This window comes from Ranitomeya variabilis, chromosome 1, assembly GCF_051348905.1.
Source record: "Ranitomeya variabilis isolate aRanVar5 chromosome 1, aRanVar5.hap1, whole genome shotgun sequence".
NCBI lineage: Eukaryota > Metazoa > Chordata > Amphibia > Anura > Dendrobatidae > Ranitomeya > Ranitomeya variabilis.
Genome location: NC_135232.1, coordinates 418,459,737 through 418,481,662, shown reverse-complemented (window position 1 = coordinate 418,481,662; position 21,926 = coordinate 418,459,737). Strand labels below are relative to the sequence as shown.

General features: G+C 42.9%; 1 protein-coding gene across 1 annotated transcript in view; it reads left to right on the top strand.

The window, feature by feature from the left end:
• The window catches only part of FREM1 (FRAS1 related extracellular matrix 1), a 364,890-nt gene that overhangs the window by 213,032 nt on the left and 129,932 nt on the right, over positions 1-21,926 (top strand). The window contains exons 22-23 of the mRNA XM_077249240.1: positions 6,634-6,775; positions 13,402-13,597. Of these exons, the coding sequence (XP_077105355.1) occupies positions 6,634-6,775; positions 13,402-13,597 (338 nt within the window). The remainder of the gene's footprint in view (positions 1-6,633; positions 6,776-13,401; positions 13,598-21,926) is intronic.

The window sequence follows — 21,926 nt, the reverse complement described above, 5'->3', positions numbered from 1 at the left end:
AGATATACATTCCATGTCTTTAGTTAGATGTGGAATTTTTGTATTATCTGCTGTGGATATTTTTAGGGTTTTAATACTGACCGCTTAGTATTCTGTCCTATCCTTTTCTATTTAGCTAGAGGTGCCTCTTTTGCTAAATCCTGTTTTCTGCCTGCGTGTGTCTTTCCTCTAATACTCACAGTCAATATTTGTGGGGGGCTGCCTATCCTTTGGGGTTCTGCTCCGAGGCAAGATAGAATTCCCATTTCCATCTATAGGGGTATTTAGTCCTCCGGCTGTGTCGAGGTGTCTAGGATGTGTTAGGTACACCCCACGGCTACTTCTAGTTGCGGTGTCAGTTTAGGGTTTGCGGTCAGTACAGGTTCCACCTACTCCAGAGAAAGTCTCATGCGGCTCCAAGGTCACCGGATCATAACAGTACAACTGGCCAATAATGAGTTAAATGCATCTCAGAAGAAGGGAAGAAAGGTGTTGAGCCATTTTTTTTCTGCAGTCTGTTCTTCCATCTTTTTCTCTGGGTGGCTGAGGAGTCTTGTGCTAGCATGGATGTTCAGGGATTAGCTTCTCATGTAGACCAGCTTGCTGCTAGGGTACAGGGGATTTCTGATTATATTGTTCAGACTCCAGTTTTAGAGCCTAAGATTCCTACTCCTGATTTGTTTTTTGGGGACAGGTCCAAATTTTTGAGTTTTAAAAACAACTGTAAACTGTTTTTTGCTCTGAAACCTCGATCCTCTGGTGATTCCATTCAGCAGGTTTAAATTGTCATCTCCCTGCTGCGTGGCGATCCTCAGGATTGGGCATTTTCCCTGGAATCTGGGAATCCGGCCTTGCTTAATGTAGATGCCTTTTTTCAGGCTTTAGGATTATTATATGATGAACCAAATTCTGTGCATCAAGCGGAGAAGACCTTGTTGGCCCTGTCTCAGGGTCAAGAAGCGGCAGAATTGTATTGTCAGAAATTTAGAAAATGGTCTGTGTTGAGTAAATGGAATGATGATGCTTTGGCGGCAATTTTCAGAAAGGGTCTTTCTGAATCCGTTAAAGATGTTATGGTGGGGTTTCCCACGCCTTTCGGTCTGAGTGGTTCTATGTCTCTGGCCATTCAGATTGATCGGCGCTTGCGGGAGCGCAGAACTGTGCGCGCTGTGCTGTTGTCCCTTGAGCAGATGCCTTGTGGCGATGCTTCTCATGTCATTTCAGTCTGCCCTAAGCGTACAAAGAGGATCGCTAGTTCATTTACCATCAGTACTGTACAACCTAAATTTCTGTTATCTGTGTCCTTGATTTGCTCATTGTCATCATTTTCTGTCATGGCGTTTGTGGATTCAGGCGCCGCCTTGAACTTAATGGACTTTGAGTTTGCCAGGCGTTGTGGTTTCCTCTTGCAGTCTTTGCAGAACCCTATTCCTTTAAGGGGCATTGATGCTACACCTTTGGCTAAAAATAAGCCCCAGTTTTGGACACAGGTGACCATGTGCATGGCGCCAGCCCATCAGGAAGATTGTCGTTTTCTGGTGTTGCATAATTTGCATGATGCTATCGTGCTGGGTTTTCCGTGGTTGCAGGTACATAATCCTGTGTTGGATTGGAAGTCTATGTCTGTGACTAGCTGGGGTTGTCAGGGGGTTCATAATGACGTTCCTTTGATGTCAATCTCCTCTTCTTCCTCTTCTGAAATTCCAGAGTTTTTGTCTGATTTCCAGGATGTATTCGATGAGCCCAAGTCCAGTTCCCTTCCACCGCATAGGGACTGTGATTGTGCGATTGACCTGATTCCAGGCTGTAAGTTTCCTAAGGGCCGACTTTTCAACCTGTCTGTGCCTGAACATACCGCCATGCGGAGTTATGTTAAGGAGTCTTTGGAGAAAGGGCATATTAGGCCATCTTCTTCACCGTTGGGAGCGGGATTTTTTTTGTTGCTAAGAAGGATGGCTCCTTGAGACCCTGTATTGATTATCGCCTCTTGAATAAGATCACGGTCAAGTTTCAATACCCTTTACCTCTGCTTTCCGATTTGTTTGCTAGGATTAAGGGGGCTAGTTGGTTTACGAAGATTGACCTTCGGGGGGCATATAATCTTGTTCGCATTAAGCAGGGTGATGAATGGAAAACTGCGTTTAATACGCCCGAAGGCCATTTTGAATACCTTGTGATGCCATTTGGGCTCTCTAATGCTCCATCTGTTTTTCAGTCCTTCATGCACGATATCTTCCGGAGTTATCTTGATAAATTCATGATTGTATATTTGGATGACATTTTAATTTTTTCCGATGATTGGGAGTCTCATGTGGAACAGGTCAGGATGGTATTTCAGATCCTTCGTGATAATGCCTTGTTTGTGAAGGGGTCTAAGTGTCTCTTTCGAGTGCAGAAGGTTTCTTTTTTGGGCTTCATTTTTTCTCCTTCATCTATAGAGATGGATCCGGTTAAGGTTCAGGCCATTCATGATTGGATTCAACCCACATCCGTGAAGAGCCTTCAGAAATTTTTGGGCTTTGCTAATTTTTATCGCCGTTTCATTGCTAACTTCTCTAGTGTGGTTAAACCCTTGACCGATTTGACGAAGAAAGGCGCTGATGTGACGAATTGGTCCTCTGCGGCTGTCTCTGCCTTTCAGGAGCTTAAACGCCGATTTACTTCTGCCCCGGTGTTGCGTCAACCGGATGTTTCTCTTACGTTTCAGGTTGAGGTTGACGCTTCTGAGATTGGGGCAGGGGCCGTTTTGTCTCAGAGGGATCCTGTTGGTTCCTTGATGAAACCGTGTGCCTTCTTTTCCCGTAAGTTTTCGCCTGCTGAACGCAATTATGATGTCGGCAATCGGGAGTTGTTGGCTATGAAGTGGGCGTTTGAGGAGTGGCGACATTGGCTTGAGGGAGCTAAGCACTGTATTGTGGTCTTGACCGATCATAAAAATCTGATTTACCTCGAGTCTGCCAGACAGCTGAATCCTAGACAGGCTCGATGGTCCTTGTTTTTTTTCCCGTTTTGATTTCGTGGTCTCGTATCTTCCGGGTTCTAAAAATATTAAGGCTGATGCCCTCTCTAGGAGTTTTTTGCCTGATTCTCCTGAGGTCCTTGAACCGGTCGGCATTCTGAAAGAAGGGGTGGTCCTTTCTGCCATTTCCCCTGATTTACGACGGGTTCTTCAGGAATTTCAGGCTGACAAACCTGACTGCTGTCCAGTGGGGAAACTGTTTGTTCCTGATAGATGGACTAGTAGAGTGATTTCTGAGGTTCATTTTTCTGTGTTGGCTGGCCATCCTGGTATTTTTGGTACCAGAGATTTGGTTGGTAGGTCCTTTTGGTGGCCTTCTTTGTCACGTGATGTGCATTCTTTTGTGCAGTCCTGTGGGACTTGCGTGCGGGCCAAGCCTTGTTTCTCCCGTGCTAGTGGGTTGCTTTTGCCTTTGCCGGTTCCTGTGAGGCCCTGGACGCATATTTCTATGGATTTTATTTCTGATCTTCCGGTTTCCCAGAGGATGTCGGTTATCTGGGTTGTTTGTGACCGGTTCTCTAAGATGGTTCATTTGGTGCCTTTGCCTAAATTGCCTTCCTCTTCTGATTTGGTCCCGTTGTTTTTTCAGCATGTGGTTCGTTTGCATGGCATTCCGGAGAATATTGTGTCAGACAGAGGTTCTCAGTTTGTTTCTAGGTTTTGGCGGGCCTTTTGTGCTAGGCTGGGCATTGATTTGTCTTTTTCTTCCGCATTTCATCCTCAGACAAATGGCCAGACCGAGCGAACTAATCAAACTTTGGAAACTTATTTGAGATGCTTTGTGTCTGCTGATCAGGATGATTGGGTGGCTTTCTTGCCATTGGCCGAGTTTGCCCTTTAATAATTGGGCTAGTTCGGCTACCTTGGTTTCGCCCTTCTTCTGTAATTTTGGTTTTCATCCTCGTTTTTCTTCGGGGCAGGTTGAGCCGTCTGACTGTCCTGGTGTGGATTCTGTGTTTCACAGGTTGCAGCAGATTTGGGCTCATGTGGTGGATAATTTGGTGTTGTCTCAGGAGGAGGCTCAACGTTTTGCTAACCGTCGTCGGTGTGTTGGTTCCCGGCTTCGGGTTGGGGATCTGGTCTGGTTGTCTTCCCGTCATGTTCCTATGAAGGTTTCTTCCCCTAAGTTTAAGCCTCGGTTTTTTGGTCCTTATAGGATTTCTGAGATTATTAATCCGGTCTCTTTTCGATTGGCCCTTCCGGCCTCTTTTGCTATCCATAATGTCTTCCATAGATCTTTATTGCGGAAATATGTGGTGCCCGTGGTTCCCTCTGTTGATCCTCCAGCCCCTGTGTTGGTTGATAGGGAGTTGGAGTATGTGGTTGAGAAGATTTTGGATTCTCGCTTTTCGAGGTGGAAGCTTCAGTACCTTGTCAAATGGAAGGGTTATGGCCAGGAGGATAATTCTTGGGTTTTTGCCTCTGATGTCCATGCTGCTGATTTGGTCTGTGCCTTTCATCTGGCTCGTCCTGATCGGCCTGGGGGCTCTGGTGAGGGTTCGCTGACCCCTCCTCAAGGGGGGGGTACTGTTGTGAATTCTGCTCTTGGGTTCCCTCCGGTGGTTGTTGGTGGTAATACAGTTGTCCCTGGGTTGCAATCCTGAGCAGGTGTCCCTGCTGATTGCAGCTCTGACTGGGTATTTAGGTGTGCAGGACTCATTAGCCCTTGCCAGTTGTCCATTGTTCTTGGAGGTTTTACATCTCTGTCTGGTTTCTCCTGCCCTGCTGCCAAATCTGCAAAGATAAGTGTCTGGGTTTTGTTTCTGCAGCACACATGCTGTGTGCTTTACAATTCAGTACTATTCATTGTTTTTTCTTGTCCAGTTTAGACTGTGTTTGGATATTTTCAGTCAAGTTGGATTCTCAGGAGATGCAGATATACATTCCATGTCTTTAGTTAGATGTGGAATTTTTGTATTATCTGCTGTGGATATTTTTAAGGTTTTAATACTGACCGCTTAGTATTCTGTCCTATCCTTTTCTATTTAGCTAGAGGTGCCTCTTTTGCTAAATCCTGTTTTCTGCCTGCGGGTGTCTTTCCTCTAATACTCACAGTCAATATTTGTGGGGGGCTGCCTATCCTTTGGGGTTCTGCTCTGAGGCACGATAGAATTCCCATTTCCATCTATAGGGGTATTTAGTCCTCTGGCTGTGTCGAGGTGTCTAGGATGTGTTAGGTACACCCCACGGCTACTTCTAGTTGCGGTGTCAGTTTAGGGTTTGCGGTCAGTACAGGTTCCACCTACTCCAGAGAAAGTCTCATGCGGCTCCAAGGTCACCGGATCATAACAGATAGCTAACACTAGAGAAGACAGAGAAAGGTTTCTGAAGGATCTGTATAAGCTTGAACAATGTGGAGCAACTAATAAAATGGTATTTAACAAGGAGAAAGGCAAGATTTTACATCTGGGCAAGAAAAACTAAAATTACATCTACAGAAGGGGAGGAATAGAACTAAGCAACAGCATGTGTGAAAAAGACTTGGGTATACTAATAAATCACAGACTATACATGAGTCAACAGTGTGATGCAGCAACAAAAAAGGCAAACACAATTCTAGGATATATTAAGAGAATCATAGACTCTATGTCAGGGGTGGGCAATTAATTTTGACTATGGACACCCAGCAATAGGTTGTTATAAAGAATTTGAAGGCAGTGGTTAGCTTAAGTCTGAAACACATGGACCTCCCATGTTCTGCTTTTCCATGCCTTTTTTTACAGCTGTCTAGGGTTACTGATTGCCTGTGGACCTTTCTGCCTTCATGATTGACTTTAATAAGTACAAATCTTGTTCAGTTGGGTTGGTTGAGGTCAGGTAACTAACCTGACCTTTGAAGAAGAAGAATCTATCTATTTTACTCCTGGGTTGCTTTTACGATGCAGGTGCTTCTCACAAAATTAGAACATCATCAAAAAGTTAATTTATTTCAGTTCTTCAATGCAAAAAGTGAATCTCATATATTATATAGAGTCAATACAGAGTGATCTATTTCAAGTATTTAATTCTGTTAATGTTGATGATTATGGCTTACAGCCAATGAACACCCAAAACTCATTATCTCAGTAAATGAGAATACTTTATAGATCACTCTGTTTGTAATGACTCTATATAACATATGAGTTTCACTTTTTGTACTGAAGAACTGAAATAAATTAACTTTTTGATGATATTCTAATCTTCTGAGAAGCACCTGTATGTTTTGGATATTATCAGGTTTATTAATCTTTCGAGCTGACCTACAGGGATATAGTTCAATAATAAAATGAATCATCAAAAATGAAAAATTTGCTAATAATTGTTCACACAGTGTATATGTATTATTTTCAGCTACTTGCTTTATGAAGTAGTGTAAGGGAGAAAAATTGTTTTATAATATTATCATACAATGTGCCATTTTGATAAATTTGGTGCAATTTTACCATCTTGTACAATGGTTCATTTTATGACACTATTGATAAACCATGCCAAACAGCAGTTATAGGACTTTATCAAGTTTTGGGTTAATATTTTCTTTATTTCCGTAATGTTAGTGTTGAATAATTATGGTACATTATCTAATGGAAGGGTAAACATTGTACCCATGTACAGAGCTTCCTTCTTAATTGAATCATTGTTAATACTTTCTCCTGAAGGCACTGTGAAGTAGTGCTGAGCATGGGTGAACATTACATTATTTCAAGTGCTGTACTGTCAGCTGAAGATAAAGATACTCCTAGAGATGAAATTTACTATATAATTAACAGAACTCCAGGCCAAGGAGAACTTCAAATTAAGGTTTGTATTCTTTGTAATATGTTCCATGTAGCTGCAATACAAAAATTGTGTCTTATTCTTAATAGTGTTGGTGTACATTAACATCTATAAACAGATGCTTCTCACAAAATTAGAATATCATCAAAAAGTTAATTTACTTCAGTTCTTCAATACAAAACGTGAAACTCATATATTATATAGAGTCATTACAGAGTTCTGCTAATGTTGATGATTATGGCTTACAGCCAATGAAAACCCAAAAGTCATTATCTCAATAAAATAGAATACTTATAACACCTGCTTGAAAAAATGATTATAAAATCTGAAATGTTGGCCTACGGAAATGTATGTTCAGTAAATGCACTCAATACTTGGTCAGAGCTCCTTTTGCATCAATTACTGCATCAACGCAGCGTGGCATGGAAGCAATCAGTCTGTGGCACTGCTGAGGTGTTATGGAAGCCCAGGTTGCTTTGATAGCAGCCTTCAGCTCGTCTGTATTGTTGGGTCTGGTGTCTCTCATCTTCATCTTGACAATACCCCACAGATTCTCTATGGGGTTAAGGTCAGGCAAGTTTTCCAGGCCAATCAAGCACAGTGATACTGTTGTTTTAAAACCAGGTATTGGTACTTTTGGCAGTGTGGACAGGGCCAAGTCCTGCTGGAGAATGAAATTTCCATCTCCAAAAAGCTTGTTGGCAGAGGGAATCATGAAGTGCTCTAAAATTCCTGGTAGACGGCTACACTGACTTTGGTCTTGATAAAACACAGTGGACCTTCACCAGCAGATGACATGGCTCCCCAAACCATCGCGGATTGTGATTCACACTAGACCTCAAGCAGCTTGGATTGTGGCCTCTCCACTCTTCCTCCAGACTCTGGGACCTTGATTTCCAAATGAAATGCAAAATTTACTTTCATCTGGAAGCAACACCTTGGACCACTGAGCAACAGTCTATTGGCGTTGTCTATTGGTCTCACTCATGAATGGCTTGACACAAGGAATGCGACACTTGTAGCCCATGTCCTGGATACGTCTGTGTGTGGTGGCTCTTGAAGCAATGACTCCAGCAGCAGTCTACTTCTTGTGAATCTCACCAAAATTTTTTGAATGGCCTTTTCTTAACAATTCTTTCAAGGTTATGGTTATTCCAGTTGCTTGTGCACCTTTTTATACTACACTTTTTTCTTCAAATACACAGTAATCTCCAGCGATCTCAGGCAGGAAGGTAAGTATGAAAATTATTCCTTTATTTCTTTCACTAAAACCATCTACCTTTCGTGTCTCCCCTTTTTCCTCATAGATTGTAAGCTTGAGAGCAGGGCCCTCATTTCTCTTGGTATCTATTTTGAGCTATGTGTTTATTGTTATGTTGTAATGTCTATTGTCTTTACAAGTCCCCTCTAAAATGTAAAGTGCTATGGCGGCGCTATAGAAATAAAATTATTATTATCATTATTATTATTATTATTATGACAAGAGCATATTATATTACAGGCAGTGGATACCCCAGGGGATGTTAAAAAATCAAACGCGTTTTAACTCAGAAGAGTCTTAACCATGGATTGTATGGATAGTAATCCATGATTAAGACTCTGAGTTGAAATGCGTCTGATTTGTTATCATCCACTGGGGTATCCACTGCCTATAATGTGCTCTTTTAATGAAAGAAATTAAGGAAAAAATTTTATACTTACCTTCCTGCGTGAGATCGCTGGAGATTACTTGTATCTGCCTGGCCAGGGTGGCTCCGTGCGACGGTGTGGATCCTGCTGTCCAAAAGTTGAGCTGAACATTTTTTTCTTCACACTTTTTCCTTCCACTCAACTTTCCATTAATATGCTTGGATACAGCACTCTGAACAGCCAGCTTCTTTAGCAATGACCTTTTGTGGCTTACCCTACTGCAAGTCAACAGTCTTCCCCATGATTGTGGAGACTACTGAAACAGACTAAGGGACATTTTTAAACACTTAGGAAGCCTGTTTTTGTTAATTATTCTAATTTACTGAAATAATCACTTTTGGGTTTTTATTGGCCGTAAACCATAATCATTAACATTAACAGAAATAAACTTTTCACATAGATCACTCTGTTTGTAATGTCTCTATATAATACACGAGTTTCACTTTTTGCATTGAATAACTGAAATAAATTCACTTTTTGATGATGTTCTAAATTTGCGAAAACCACCTATATCTGTGTGTGAATAGTGACACCAATGTACTTGCTATTTAAATTTTGTCCTAGAGAACTAATTTCAAGGATGACATACAGTACAGACCAAAAGTTTGGACACACCTTCTCATTTAAAGATTTTTCTGCATTTTCATGACTATGAAAATTGTAAATTCACACTGAAGGCATCAAAACTATGAATTAACACATGTGGAATTATATACTTAACAAAAAAGTGTGAAACAACTGAAAATATCTTATGTTCTACAGTAGGTTCTTCAAAGTAGCCACCTTTTGCTTATATGACTGCTTTGCACACTCTTGGCATTTTCTTGATGAGCTTCAAGAGGTAGTCACCGGAAATGGTCTTCCAACAATCTTGATGGAGTTCCCAGAGATGCTTAGCACTTGTTGGCCCTTTTGCCTTCACTCTGCGGTCCAGCTCACCTCAAACCATCTCGATTGGGTTCAGGTCTGGTGACTGTGGAGGCCAGGTCATCTGGCGTAGCACCCCATCACTCTTCTTCTTGGTCAAATAGCCCTTACATAACCTGGAGGTGTGTTTGGGGTCATTGTCCTGTTGAAAAATAAATGATGGTCCAACTAAACGCAAACCGGATGGAATAGCATGCTGCTGCAAGATGCTGTGTTAGCCATGCTGGTTCAGTATGCCTTCAATTTTGAAGAAATCCCCAACAGTATCACCAGCAAAGCACCCCCACACCATCACACCTCCTCTTCCATGCTTCACGGTGGGAACCAGGAATGTAGAGTCCATCCGTTCACCTTTTCTACGTCGCACAAAGGCACGGCGGTTGGAACCAAAGATCTCAAATTTGGACTCCTTTGACCAAAGCACAGATTTCCACTGGTCTAATGTCCATTCCTTGTGTTCTTTAGCCCAAACAAGTCTCTTCTGCTTGTTGCCTGTCCTTAGCAGTGGTTTCCTAGCAGCTATTTTACCATGAAGGCCTGCTGCACAAAGTCTCCTCTTAACAGTTGTCGTAGAGATGTGTCTGCTGCTAGAACTCTGTGTGGCACTGACCTGGTCTCTAATCTGAGCTGCTGTTAACCTGCAATTTCTGAGGCTGGTGACTCGGATAAACTTATCCTCAGAAGCAGAGGTGGCTCTTCGTCTTTCTTTCCTGGGGTGGTCCTCATGTGAGTCAGTTTCTTTGTAGCGCTTGATGGTTTTTGCAACTGCACTTGGGGACACTTTCAAAGTTTTCCCAATTTTTCAGACTGACTGACCTTCATTTCTTAAGGTAATGATGGCCATTCCTCTTTTTTTGACTTAGCTGCTTTTTTCTTGCCATAGTACAAATTATAGAAGTCTATTCAGTAGGACTATCAGCTGTGTATCCACCAGACTTCTGCACAACACAACTGATGGTCCCAACCCCATTTATAAGGCAAGAAATCCCACTTATTAAACCTGATAGGGCACACCTGTGAAGTGAAAACCATTTCCGGTGACTACCTCTTGAAGCTCATCAAGAGAATGCCAAGAGTGTGCAAAGCAGTCATAAAAGCAAAAGGTGGCTACTTTGAAGAACCTAGAATATAAGACATATTTTCAGTTGTTTCACACTTTTTTGTTAAAGGGAACCTGTCACCCCCAAAATCGATGGTGAGGTAAGCTCGCCGTCATCAGGGGCTTATCTACAGCATTCTGTAATGCTGTAGATAAGCCGCCGATGTTACCTGAAAGATGAGAAATAGATGTTAGATTATACTCACCCAGGGGCGGTCCCGCTCCGATGGGCGTCTCAGGTCAGGTACAGGGCCTCCCATCTTCATTCCATGACGTCCTCTTCTGGTCTTCACGCCGCGGCTCCGGCACAGGCATACTTTGTCTGCCCTGTTGAGGGCAGAGCAAAGTACTGCAGTGCGCAGGCGCCGGAAAGGTCAGAGAGGCCCGGCGCCTGCGCACTGCAGTACTTTGCTCTGCCCTCAACAGGGCAGACAAAGTACGCCTGCGCCGGAGCCGCGGCGTGAAGACCAGAAGAGGACGTCATGGATTGAAGATAGGAGGCGCCGAAGCGGACCTGAGACACCCATCGGACCAGACTGCAGCGGGACCGCCCCTGGGTGAGTATAATCTGGCCTCTTTTTCTCCTCTTTCAGGTAACATCAGGGGCTTATCTACAACATTACAGAATGCTGTAGATAAGCCCCTGATGACGGTGAGCTTACCTCACCATCGATTTTGGTGGTAACAGGTTCCCTTTAAGTATATAATTCCACATGTGTTAATTCATAGTTTTGATGCCTTCATTGTGAATTTACAATTTTCATAGTCATGAAAATACAGAAAAATCTTTAAATGAGAATGTGTGTCCAAACTTTTGGTCTGTACTGTATTCAGGGGGAGATTGTTTGTGTAAGCAGCTACATGAAAGCAATATGTACATATGCAGACAATGCTCATAAAGATCCTGGAAATTGAATTCCACAGTCTTCATTTTCTCGCTGTTAAATGGACTCTGTCACCGGTTTTTTTCTACCTTATCTGAGAGTAAGATAGTATAGAGTATAGTGCAGCGGGGCTGGTGTAGTGCAACTGATAGGCAGGAACCACAGAAAGTTCAACATAGACAGTGTCTTTATTGCAAACTCACATACAGGAGTGATATCCTCCGGATCGCAGCCGGGTTTCCATATACACAATGCGTGTTCTGAACCCGTTGCCGTGGATAATAACACCGCCGTGTTTCTTGGATGCGTCAGATGCCTTGAGTTCCCTGGCTCTGTGTTAGCTCCACACAGACCTGGTTTGCACAGAGCCACCTTCTCTGCAGCTTGTAGACTCCAAACTGACACACCCAAGGCAAAACTGACAGATTTTAAATGGAATCGTGGCCATAAGGCCACTTTCAAAACCCGGTGTGAAGAGAGGGATTCGCCCCACTACCAAACCTGCAAATCCCTCTAAAAATAAAAGTCCTTAGCTGGTTTCCTAAAAATCTGACTGAGTCACTACTTGGACCAGGGGCATAACTACAACAGGTGCAGGGGTTGCAATCGCACCCAGGCCCTGTAGCCTAAGGGGCCCTAAAAGTCCCTTTGGCCTATAGAAAAAGACTATTGCTATTAAAGATTTAAAACATTCGGGGGCCCCATTGGAGCTTTCGCATCGGGGCCCATGAGTTTCAAGTTACGCCACTGACTTGGACCCAGTCCTTTCTTTCTTTTATTTTAGCTTGTGACTCACAGTCGTCCTGCTGTGAACACAAGGCACTCCAGCAAGATTGATAGGACTCCATCCACATCCTGGGGGACACATATCGACCATTGCATATGATGCCCTTCACTGTCTCACAAGAGACAGAGACCCTGATTCCAGCAATGTGTCATTTACTGGGCTACTTGCTGAAGTTTTGAAAAGATTACAGTTTTATCTGTTGCAGATCTAGCAGTTCTCTGAATGCTGAGCTCTGTATAACCACGTCCACATTACTGATTGGCAGCTTTTTGTGTACACTGTGCATAGGCAGAAGTTGGCACTCAGTGGTGGGGGAAGGGGTATACAGACCTAATTAATATGGAGGACTACTACATGGCAGCAGGTTTACTAGTTCTCAAGTGAATCTCCAGCTCATAAAAATGTAATTTTATAAAACTACAGCAAACAGCTTAGAATTAAGCTGAGCAGTAGTACTCAATGTCAAGCAGCAGCCGCAAAAGCAAACAAATTTTTAAGGTGTTGTATTGCAGCGGGGTTGGTGTAGTGCGACAGATAGGCAGGGACCACAGAAGGTTCAACATAAGCAGTGTCTTTATTTTCAGACTCACAAGAGTGATATCCTCTGGATCGCAGCCGGGTTTCCAGAAATACAGTCCGTGTTCAAAACCCAATGGCACCGCTGTGTCTCTTGTGTGCGTCAGCTGCCTTGAAGTGCCTGGCTCTGATTCCGGCAGCTAGATAGAAAATGATTCTTTACAGTTAGAGCAGAGCAGTCAGACTGTAGAATGCCCTACCACAAGAGGTAGTAATGGCAGACACTATAACTGCATTTAAAAAAGGGCTGGATGTTTCCTCGATATACTTAACATTGTGGGTTATAGATGATTTAGTGACAAAATGTACAATTGGTGGAGAAATGTTCAGCTTGATGAACCTAGGTCTTTTTTCGACCTATGTAACTAAGTAATATCACTGGAATCAAGGTCTCTGTTCCTACATTATCCTGTTCCCAGATTAAGTGGCAAAAGCCTGGTGACAGATTGTCTTTAAATGTTCTCTTATTATACAAGTTGTCATCTTTTCCAATTACATATTTACAAAGAACGATTCATATATAAAATCACTTTTAAGCCTCATTTTTCTGTAGATTTGGGTCACTAGTACAAATTCAACAACTCTTTATGTTGTATATATGACCCAGATGTGATGTTTTTGATGATTTTATCATGGTTTGAAACGTAATTACTTAAAATATTCTAATGGAAATTTCTGCGCTTGAAAGGTACATGAAAACTGGGTGAACTTAGAGACTGGAATGAAGTGTAGTCAAGAAGACATTGATATGAATCTGGTCAGATATGTCCACAGGGGAACGCTTGGTTCAAAAACTGAAGACGGCTTTACTTTCCATCTGTGGGATGGCAGGAACAGGTCTCCTGAGCTACAGTTTCACATCATAGTTAAAGATATGGAGAAGGGTGAGTTGGACACTGTATGACACCATTTGAGAACTCCTATTTTCTGTAATTAAATTATGAACAAAACAGGAATCTTGATACTTGTATGTAAAATATTTACATGATATTTTCGAAGATGATAAGAAATGGCTAGTGGACCCACTGATCACTATTACTGGGGGCCTTAAGTCCTTTGTGCCTCCTCAATAACATATCCAGTTGACGTAAATAAGTAGTTTGTACGGTGACCTACCATCAACTCTATGGAAAGGACAAATGCACTCTCATATTGCTGCTTGTAAGTAATCAGTGTAATTTATGGAAACCTCATTTAATCCTAATTACAAAAGGCAAATATTGCTCAATTAATCAAGTTACTCGTAAATGCTAAGAGAATAGATTTGATTTACCATTTTGTTTTTCGCTTGTAGAGGGCAAAATTAAAGTCAGATAAAGTCTGCTAAACTATTCAACCAAAAAAAAGCCTGAAAAGCTTACAGTCTATACATTTCCACAGAAATGTTCTTCAGCCAAACAGGAAATACAACTATACTCTTGAATCCTTGTGATATAATTGTATGTAATGTTTCAGGAAAGCTCCACTGTTTGTGCTACAGATCTTTCTTGCCTTCAGTTTAAGAAATGAGATATTTCTTCCTGTCAGCCATATTAATAGCTATGGGAAGAAATGTCTTTGGCACTAGGTAAACCATGGGTACTGTATGAAAACACTTCTGGTATCTCTTAGGGTGGGTTTACACCACCTGACTTGTGGAAATTAGTGACCACCGATCAGCTACTTGTTCACTTATTAGGCAGATGAAATTACAGTGGCCAGTTATTGTGAATGAACATTTCTGGGAACACTAGTTTCTCGATAATCGCTCCCGGGTAGAGCTTCTTTGTCTGGTGAAATGATATTTAAGAAGGCTTAAAAAATCATTGATCTCTTAAAGCACATCATCCTACATAAAGAGATTTTGTTCTGCCTAGAACAATGCACACAGAACAATCTATTACTGATCATTTTGAGCACCCAGGAAACATGGTTGGCCTGTTTAAATAGGCTATTAAATCAGTGCTGATCAGCAAACAAGTAGCTGATTGGTAGTCGTTTAATGCCGCAAGTCAGGTGGTGAAAACCTGCCTTCAGACAGGTCGACCTACCGTAATTTCATATTGCAAAGAACGAATATTAATAGATTGTTCTGTATGTATAGGCTGCCACTGTTTACACAGGACAATGTGCTTTCAAAAACGATTATTTTTTTTTAACCCCTTCTCCCCGAAGCCTGTATTCACCTTCCTGACAAGGCCATTGTTTCAATTCTGACCACTGTCACTTTATGAGGTCAGAACTCTGAAATGCTTCAGAGTATCCCACTGATTCCTAGATTTTTTTTTGAGAAATATTGTACTTCATGGTAGGGGTAAAATTTCTTTGCTATGACTTACGTGTATTTGTTAAAAAATCAGAAATTTGGCAAACATTTTGAACATTTCGCAATGTTCAAACTTTTAATTTTTATGCCCTTAAATCATGCAAATTGTCTCATCAGAGAGGAAGAGGACTAGAACTCTAGTGCCACCTATTGGAAGTAGCATTCCCAACAGTCAATGTCAAACCTTTAACGAGCCTTGTCACATGACTTAGGATAAAAGCCAAACCAGAATCTCAATTTGCAGACACTGTGTTTCGGGGTACTGCCCCTCGTCAGTGCAAAAGTATGAGATCTGATAGTCATGTCACACAAAATAGTTAATAAATAACATTTCCCACATGTCTACTTTCTATCAGCACAATTTTTGAAACATAAATTTTTCTTGTTAGGAAGTTATAAGGATTAAAAGTTGACCAGTGATTTCTTATTTTCCCCAAAGATTTAGAAAACAAATTTTTAGGGACCACATCACATTTGAAGTGACTTTGAAGAGCCTATATGGCAGAAAATACCAAAAAGTTACACCATTCTAAAAACTGCACCCCTCAAGGTGCTCAAAATCACATTCAAGAAGTTTATTATTCAGGTGCTTCACAGGAATTAATGGAATGTGGAAGGAAAAAATAACCATTTAACTTTTTTTCACAAAAAATTTCATTTAGACCCAATTTTTTAAATTTTCATAAAGGTAACTGGAGAAATTGCACCATACAATTTGTTGTGCATTTTCTTCTAAGCATGCTAATACCTCACATGTGGGGGAAAACCACTATTTGGGTGCATGGCAGAGCTTGGAAGGGAAGGAGCGCCATTTGACTTTTTGAATGTGAAATTTGCTGGAATAATTAGCAGATGCCATGTCACGTTTGGAGAGCCTCCGATGTGCCTAAACAGTGGAAACTCCCCACAATGGACACCATTTGGGAAAATAGACCCCTCAGTGAACTTATCTAGATACAGTGCCTAAAAGTAGTATTCAACCCCCTGCAGATTTAGCAGGTTTAATAAGATGCAAATAAGTTAGAGCCTTCAAACTTCAAACAAGAGCAGGATTTATTAACAGATGCATAAATCTTACAAACCAAAAAGTTTTGTTGCTCAGTTAAATTTTTATAAATTTTAAACATAAAAGTGTGGGTCAATTATTCTTCAACCCCTAGGTTTAATATTTTGTGGAATAACCTTTGTTTGCAATTACAGCTAATAATCGTCTTTTATAAGACCTGATCAGGCCGGCACAGGTCTCTGGAGTTATCTTGGCCCACTCCTCCATGCAGATCTTCTCCAAGTTATCTAGGTTCTTTGGGTGTCTCATGTGGACTTTAATCTTGAGCTCCTTCCACAAGTTTTCAATTGGTTTAAGGTCAGGAGACTGACTAAGCCACTGCAACACCTTGATTTTTTGCCTCTTGAACCAGGCCTTGGTTTTCTTGGCTGTGTGCTTTGGGTCGTTGTCTTGTTGGAAGATGAAATGACGACCCATCTTAAGATCCTTGATGGAGGAGCGGAGGTTCTTGGCCAAAATCTCCAGGTAGGCCGTGTGTTATGGTTCTCAATGGCAAGAGAACATAGCCCAGCAAACATAAGAACTAGCTCTTGGAAGGATGGAAACTAAACTGACCATGAACTAAACCTGCCGCACAACTAACAGTAGCCGGGTAGCGTAGCCTGCGTTTTATCCCTAGACGCCCAGCGCCGGCCGGAGGACTAACTAATCCTGGCAGAGGAAAATATAGTCCTGGCTCACCTCTAGAGAAATTTCCCCGAAAGGCAGACAGAGGCCCCCACAAATATTGGCGGTGATTTTAGATGAAATGACAAACGTAGTATGAAAATAGGTTTAGCAAAATTGAGGTCCGCTTACTAGATAGCAGGAAGACAGAAAGGGCACTTTCATGGTCAGCTGAAAACCCTATCAAAATACCATCCTGAAATTACTTTAAGACTCTAGTATTAACTCATAACATCAGAGTGGCAATTTCAGATCACAAGAGCTTTCCAGACACAGAAACGAAACTACAGCTGTGAACTGGAACAAAATGCAAAAACAAACAAGGACTAAAGTCCAACTTAGCTGGGAGTTGTCTAGCAGCAGGAACATGCACAGAAAGGCTTCTGATTACAATGTTGACCGGCATGGAAGTGACAGAGGAGCAAGGCTAAATAGCGACTCCCACATCCTGATGGAAACAGGTGAACAGAGAGGATGATGCACACCAGTTCAATTCCACCAGTGGCCACCGGGGGAGCCCAAAATCCAATTTCACAACAGTACCCCCCCCTCAAGGAGGGGGCACCGAACCCTCACCAGAACCACCAGGGCGATCAGGATGAGCCCTATGAAAGGCACGGACCAAATCGGAGGCATGAACATCAGAGGCAGTCACCCAAGAATTATCCTCCTGACCGTATCCCTTCCATTTGACCAGATACTGGAGTTTCCGTCTGGAAACACGGGAGTCCAAGATTTTTTCCACAACGTACTCCAACTCGCCCTCAACCAACACCGGAGCAGGAGGCTCAACGGAAGGCACAACCGGTACCTCATACCTGCGCAATAATGACCGATGAAAAACATTATGAATAGAAAAAGATGCAGGGAGGTCCAAACGGAAGGACACAGGGTTAAGAATCTCCAATATCTTGTACGGGCCGATGAACCGAGGCTTAAACTTGGGAGAAGAAACCCTCATAGGGACAAAACGAGAAGACAACCACACCAAGTCCCCAACACAAAGCCGAGGACCAACCCGACGCCGGCGGTTGGCAAAAAGCTGAGTCTTCTCCTGGGACAACTTCAAATTGTCCACTACCTGCCCCCAAATCTGATGCAACCTCTCCACCACAGCATCCACTCCAGGACAATCCGAAGATTCCACCTGACCAGAAGAAAATCGAGGATGAAACCCCGAATTACAGAAAAAGGGAGACACCAAGGTGGCAGAGCTGGCCCGATTATTGAGGGCAAATTCCGCTAAAGGCAAAAAAGCAACCCAATCATCCTGATCTGCAGACACAAAACACCTCAAATATGTCTCCAAGGTCTGATTCGTCCGCTCGGTCTGGCCATTAGTCTGAGGATGGAAAGCAGACGAGAAAGACAAATCTATGCCCATCCTAGCACAGAATGCTCGCCAAAATCTAGACACGAATTGGGTACCTCTGTCAGAAACGATATTCTCCGGAATACCATGCAAACGGACCACATTTTGAAAAAACAGAGGAACCAACTCGGAAGAAGAAGGCAACTTAGGCAGGGGAACCAAATGGACCATCTTAGAGAAACGATCACACACCACCCAGATGACAGACATCTTCTGAGAAACAGGAAGATCCGAAATAAAATCCATCGAGATGTGCGTCCAGGGCCTCTTCGGGATAGGCAAGGGCAACAACAATCCACTAGCCCGAGAACAACAAGGCTTGGCCCGAGCACAAACGTCACAAGACTGCACGAAGCCTCGCACATCTCGAGACAGGGAAGGCCACCAGAAGGACCTTGCCACCAAATCCCTGGTACCAAAGATTCCAGGATGACCTGCCAACGCAGAAGAATGAACCTCAGAAATGACCTTACTGGTCCAATCATCAGGAACAAACAGTCTACCAGGTGGGCAACGATCAGGTCTATCCGCCTGAAACTCCTGCAAGGCCCGCCGCAGGTCTGGAGAAACGGCAGACAATATCACTCCGTCCTTAAGGATACCTGTAGGTTCAGAATTACCAGGGGAGTCAGGCTCAAAACTCCTAGAAAGGGCATCCGCCTTAACATTCTTAGAACCCGGCAGGTAGGACACCACAAAATTAAACCGAGAGAAAAACAACGACCAGCGCGCCTGTCTAGGATTCAGGCGTCTGGCGGACTCAAGATAAATTAGATTTTTGTGGTCAGTCAATACCACCAGCTGATGTCTAGCCCCCTCAAGCCAATGACGCCACTCCTCAAAAGCCCACTTCATGGCCAAAAGCTCCCGATTCCCAACATCATAATTCCGCTCGGCGGGCGAAAATTTACGCGAGAAAAAAGCACAAGGTCTCATCACGGAGCAATCGGAACTTCTCTGCGACAAAACCGCCCCAGCTCCGATTTCAGAAGCGTCGACCTCAACCTGAAAAGGAAGAGCAACATCAGGCTGACGCAACACAGGGGCGGAAGAAAAGCGGCGCTTAAGCTCCCGAAAGGCCTCCACAGCAGCAGGGGACCAATCAGCAACATCAGCACCCTTCTTAGTCAAATCAGTCAATGGTTTAACAACATCAGAAAAACCAGCAATAAATCGACGATAAAAGTTAGCAAAGCCCAAAAATTTCTGAAGACTCTTAAGAGAAGAGGGTTGCGTCCAATCACAAATAGCCTGAACCTTGACAGGATCCATCTCGATGGAAGAGGGGGAAAAAATATATCCCAAAAAGGAAATCTTTTGAACCCCAAAAACGCACTTAGAACCCTTCACACACAAGGAATTAGACCGCAAAACCTGAAAAACCCTCCTGACCTGCTGGACATGAGAGTCCCAGTCATCCGAAAAAATCAAAATATCATCCAGATACACAATCATAAATTTATCCAAATAATCACGGAAAATGTCATGCATAAAGGACTGAAAGACTGAAGGGGCATTTGAAAGACCAAAAGGCATCACCAAATACTCAAAGTGGCCCTCGGGCGTATTAAATGCGGTTTTCCACTCATCCCCCTGCTTAATTCGCACCAAATTATACGCCCCACGGAGATCTATCTTAGAGAACCACTTGGCCCCCTTTATGCGAGCAAACAAATCAGTCAGCAGTGGCAACGGATACTGATATTTAACCGTGATTTTATTCAAAAGCCGATAATCAATGCACGGCCTCAAAGAGCCATCTTTCTTAGCCACAAAGAAAAAACCGGCTCCTAAGGGAGATGACGAAGGACGAATATGTCCCTTTTCCAAGGACTCCTTTATATATTCTCGCATAGCAGCATGTTCAGGCACAGACAGATTAAATAAACGACCCTTAGGGTATTTACTACCCGGAATCAAATCTATGGCACAATCGCACTCCCGGTGCGGAGGTAATGAACCAAGCTTAGGTTCTTCAAAAACGTCACGATATTCAGTCAAGAATTCAGGAATCTCAGAGGGAATAGATGATGAAATGGAAACCACAGGTACGTCCCCATGCGTCCCCTTACATCCCCAGCTTAACACAGACATAGCTTTCCAGTCAAGGACTGGGTTATGAGATTGCAGCCATGGCAATCCAAGCACCAACACATCATGTAGGTTATACAGCACAAGAAAGTGAATAATCTCCTGGTGATCCGGATTAATCCGCATAGTTACTTGTGTCCAGTATTGTGGATTATTGCTAGCCAATGGGGTGGAGTCAATCCCCTTCAGGGGTATAGGAGTTTCAAGAGGCTCCAAATCATACCCACAGCGTTTGGCAAAGGACCAATCCATAAGACTCAAAGCGGCGCCAGAGTCGACATAGGCATCCGCGGTAATAGATGATAAAGAACAAATCAGGGTCACAGATAGAATAAACTTAGACTGTAAAGTGCCAATTGAAACATACTTATCAAGCTTCTTAGTACGCTTAGAGCATGCTGATATAACATGAGTTGAATCACCGCAATAGAAGCACAACCCATTTTTTCATCTAAAATTCTGCCGTTCACTTCTGGACAGAATTCTATCACATTGCATATTCTCTGGCGTCTTCTCAGTAGACACCGCCAAATGGTGCACAGGTTTGCGCTCCCGCAGACGCCTATCGATCTGGATAGCCATTGTCATGGACTCATTCAGACCCGCAGGCACAGGGAACCCCACCATAACATCCTTAATGGCATCAGAGAGACCCTCTCTGAAATTCGCCGCCAGGGCGCACTCATTCCACTGAGTAAGCACAGCCCATTTACGGAATTTCTGGCAGTATATTTCAGCTTCGTCTTGCCCCTGAGATAGGGACATCAAGGCCTTTTCCGCCTGAAGTTCTAACTGAGGTTCCTCATAAAGCAACCCCAAGGCCAGAAAAAACGCATCCACATTGAGCAACGCAGGATCCCCTGGAGCCAATGCAAAAGCCCAATCCTGAGGGTCGCCCCGGAGCAAGGAAATCACAATCCTGACCTGCTGAGCAGGATCTCCAGCAGAGCGAGATTTCAGGGACAAAAACAACTTGCAATTATTTTTGAAATTTTGAAAGCAAGATCTATTCCCCGAGAAAAATTCAGGCAAAGGAATTCTAGGTTCAGATATAGGAACATGAACAACAAAATCTTGTAAATTTTGAACTTTCGTGGTGAGATTATTCAAACCTGCAGCTAAACTCTGAATATCCATTTTAAACAGGTGAACACAGAGCCATTCCAGGATTAGAAGGAGAGAGAGAGAGAAAGGCTGCAATATAGGCAGACTTGCAAGAGATTCAATTACAAGCACACTCAGAACTGAAGGAAAAAAAAAAAATAAATAAATCTTCAGCAGACTTCTCTTATCTCTCCTTTCTCTGTCAATTAATTTAACCCTTTCTGGCCGGTCAAACTGTTATGGTTCTCAATGGCAAGAGAACATAGCCCAGCAAACATAAGAACTAGCTCTTGGAAGGATGGAAACTAAACTGACCATGAACTAAACCTGCCGCACAACTAACAGTAGCCGGGTAGCGTAGCCTGCGTTTTATCCCTAGACGCCCAGCGCCGGCCGGAGGACTAACTAATCCTGGCAGAGGAAAATATAGTCCTGGCTCACCTCTAGAGAAATTTCCCCGAAAGGCAGACAGAGGCCCCCACAAATATTGGCGGTGATTTTAGATGAAATGACAAACGTAGTATGAAAATAGGTTTAGCAAAATTGAGGTCCGCTTACTAGATAGCAGGAAGACAGAAAGGGCACTTTCATGGTCAGCTGAAAACCCTA